This window comes from Triticum aestivum, chromosome 2B, assembly GCF_018294505.1.
Source record: "Triticum aestivum cultivar Chinese Spring chromosome 2B, IWGSC CS RefSeq v2.1, whole genome shotgun sequence".
NCBI classification, from domain to species: domain Eukaryota; kingdom Viridiplantae; phylum Streptophyta; class Magnoliopsida; order Poales; family Poaceae; genus Triticum; species Triticum aestivum.
Genome location: NC_057798.1, coordinates 192,569,757 through 192,571,445, shown reverse-complemented (window position 1 = coordinate 192,571,445; position 1,689 = coordinate 192,569,757). Strand labels below are relative to the sequence as shown.

General features: G+C 45.8%; 1 protein-coding gene across 1 annotated transcript; it reads right to left on the bottom strand.

The window, feature by feature from the left end:
- Nucleotides 1-620: 620 nt before the first annotated feature.
- Nucleotides 621-1,282, bottom strand: LOC123041022 (protein PELPK1). The gene has a single exon (XM_044463723.1). It carries the CDS (start codon nt 1,241-1,243, stop codon nt 770-772), a length of 474 nt encoding a protein of 157 aa, XP_044319658.1. The 5' UTR covers nt 1,244-1,282; the 3' UTR covers nt 621-769.
- Nucleotides 1,283-1,689: the final 407 nt, after the last annotated feature.

The window sequence follows — 1,689 nt, the reverse complement described above, 5'->3', positions numbered from 1 at the left end:
ATATTTAGAAACGGAGGGAGTATTATTATTTGTCTTTTAAATATTGCTAACCTAATTCCATCCTACAAAAGAACAAATTGGGACATATTTTCCAACCGAACCAAACACCGCAATTCAGATTAACTTAAAAAAAATGGTCCCGCACACCCTTCATCAACGCCACCCTGGTTCACTCGATGTCAATCATGCATGCACTAGTTGGCCGCTCTATTGACACCAAGGGTACGACCGTTGATGCAACTCAAAAATGACAGTGTGCGTGAGCCATAAATAGCGAGTGTTAAAGCTAGGAGTAGCACGGCTTGAGGTAGAAGAAAAAACATGTAGGCTTTTACGTTTTGTCAATGGGAAAATGAGAGGCGCAAACAAATCATGCGCTGAAAACTGTAGTAAGGAATCATGCATACTTTTCAAGTGAACTTATGATAAAAGGTGGACAGTGAGACCAAAACATATTTCTCGTATATTCAAATATACTCCCTCCATTTTTAAATATTTGTCTTTCTGGAAATTTCAATAAATGATTACATACGGAGCAAAATGAGTGAATCTACACTCTAAATTATGTCTACATACATCCGTCTGTGATAGTCCATTTGAAATCTCTAAAAAAACAAATATTTAGGAATGAAGGGAGTATATTTATATAAACATATCACTCACAGTGATCGTCGACCACGACTGAACAATCAGACTGTTGACGCAACACAACACTAGGGTACATGTACGAGCGAAGCAGAACGAGGCGACAGTATTGAGAAGCCAATTCTCATGGCTTGGCCTCCGGCTTTGGGAAGTGGAACATGGGAACAGTGGGCATCTCGGGCTTTGGTGGAAGCTCCACCTTGGGCATCTCGGGCTTCGGCGGCAGCTCCACCTTGGGCATCTCCGGCTTGGGTGGCAGGTGAACCTCCGGGAACGTTGGCAACTCCACCTTGGGCAGCTCCGGCTTGGGTGGCAAGTGCACCTCAGGGACCGGCGGCAGCTCCACCTTGGGAAGCTCAGGCTTAGGTGCCAGGTGCACCTCCGGGACCGGCGGCAGCTCCACCTTGGGAAGCTCAGGCTTAGGTGGCAGGTGTACCTCCGGGAACAGTGGAAGCTCTACCTTGGGAATATGTGGCACCTCATTCTGGTGCTCTTCCTTGGACGGAACGGTCTCCTCAAGGATTCTCGCCACACCACTCATGGCTACGCATGAGAGAAGAAGCCCAAGGAGGAAGACAGCTGAGTTTTTGGGAGCCATAGTGCTAGTCTGCTAGAGGTGTGCAGGACCGGCTAGCTCTGGCAGTGCAGTTTGATTGTGGGAGAGATACCTGGTGCTGCTACTTATAGGGTGCAAAAGGCAGCGTGGGGACAATGTACAGGTTTTCCAACAAGTTTGTTCATCTACTTATCTGCAGTTCTGTCGGATGTGTGTGTTTCTGAATCTATATGTGCTCAAGGTTTGGGTGTGGACGCCGTGAAGCTGCGTGCAGGGCAGGTATGATCGTACAGGAGATCAACAATGTTAGGTCAGCTGTGAAGACGAAACATTGTGTCCAAGTGTTGAACAAAACAAGCTATGCTGAAATAAACAACAATTTTTGCCAGAGCCATACGAACCTGAAGTTTAACAGGCTAACAATTAACTCAGAATTATGAATCAAATATTGCTACTTCCTCCATTCTTAAATATAAAGTTCTTTTAGA

Bases quoted from the DNA above. Each gene is read 5' to 3' on its own strand.
- LOC123041022 (XM_044463723.1), bottom strand. From the start codon at position 1,243: ATGGCTCCCAAAAACTCAGCTGTCTTCCTCCTTGGGCTTCTTCTCTCA.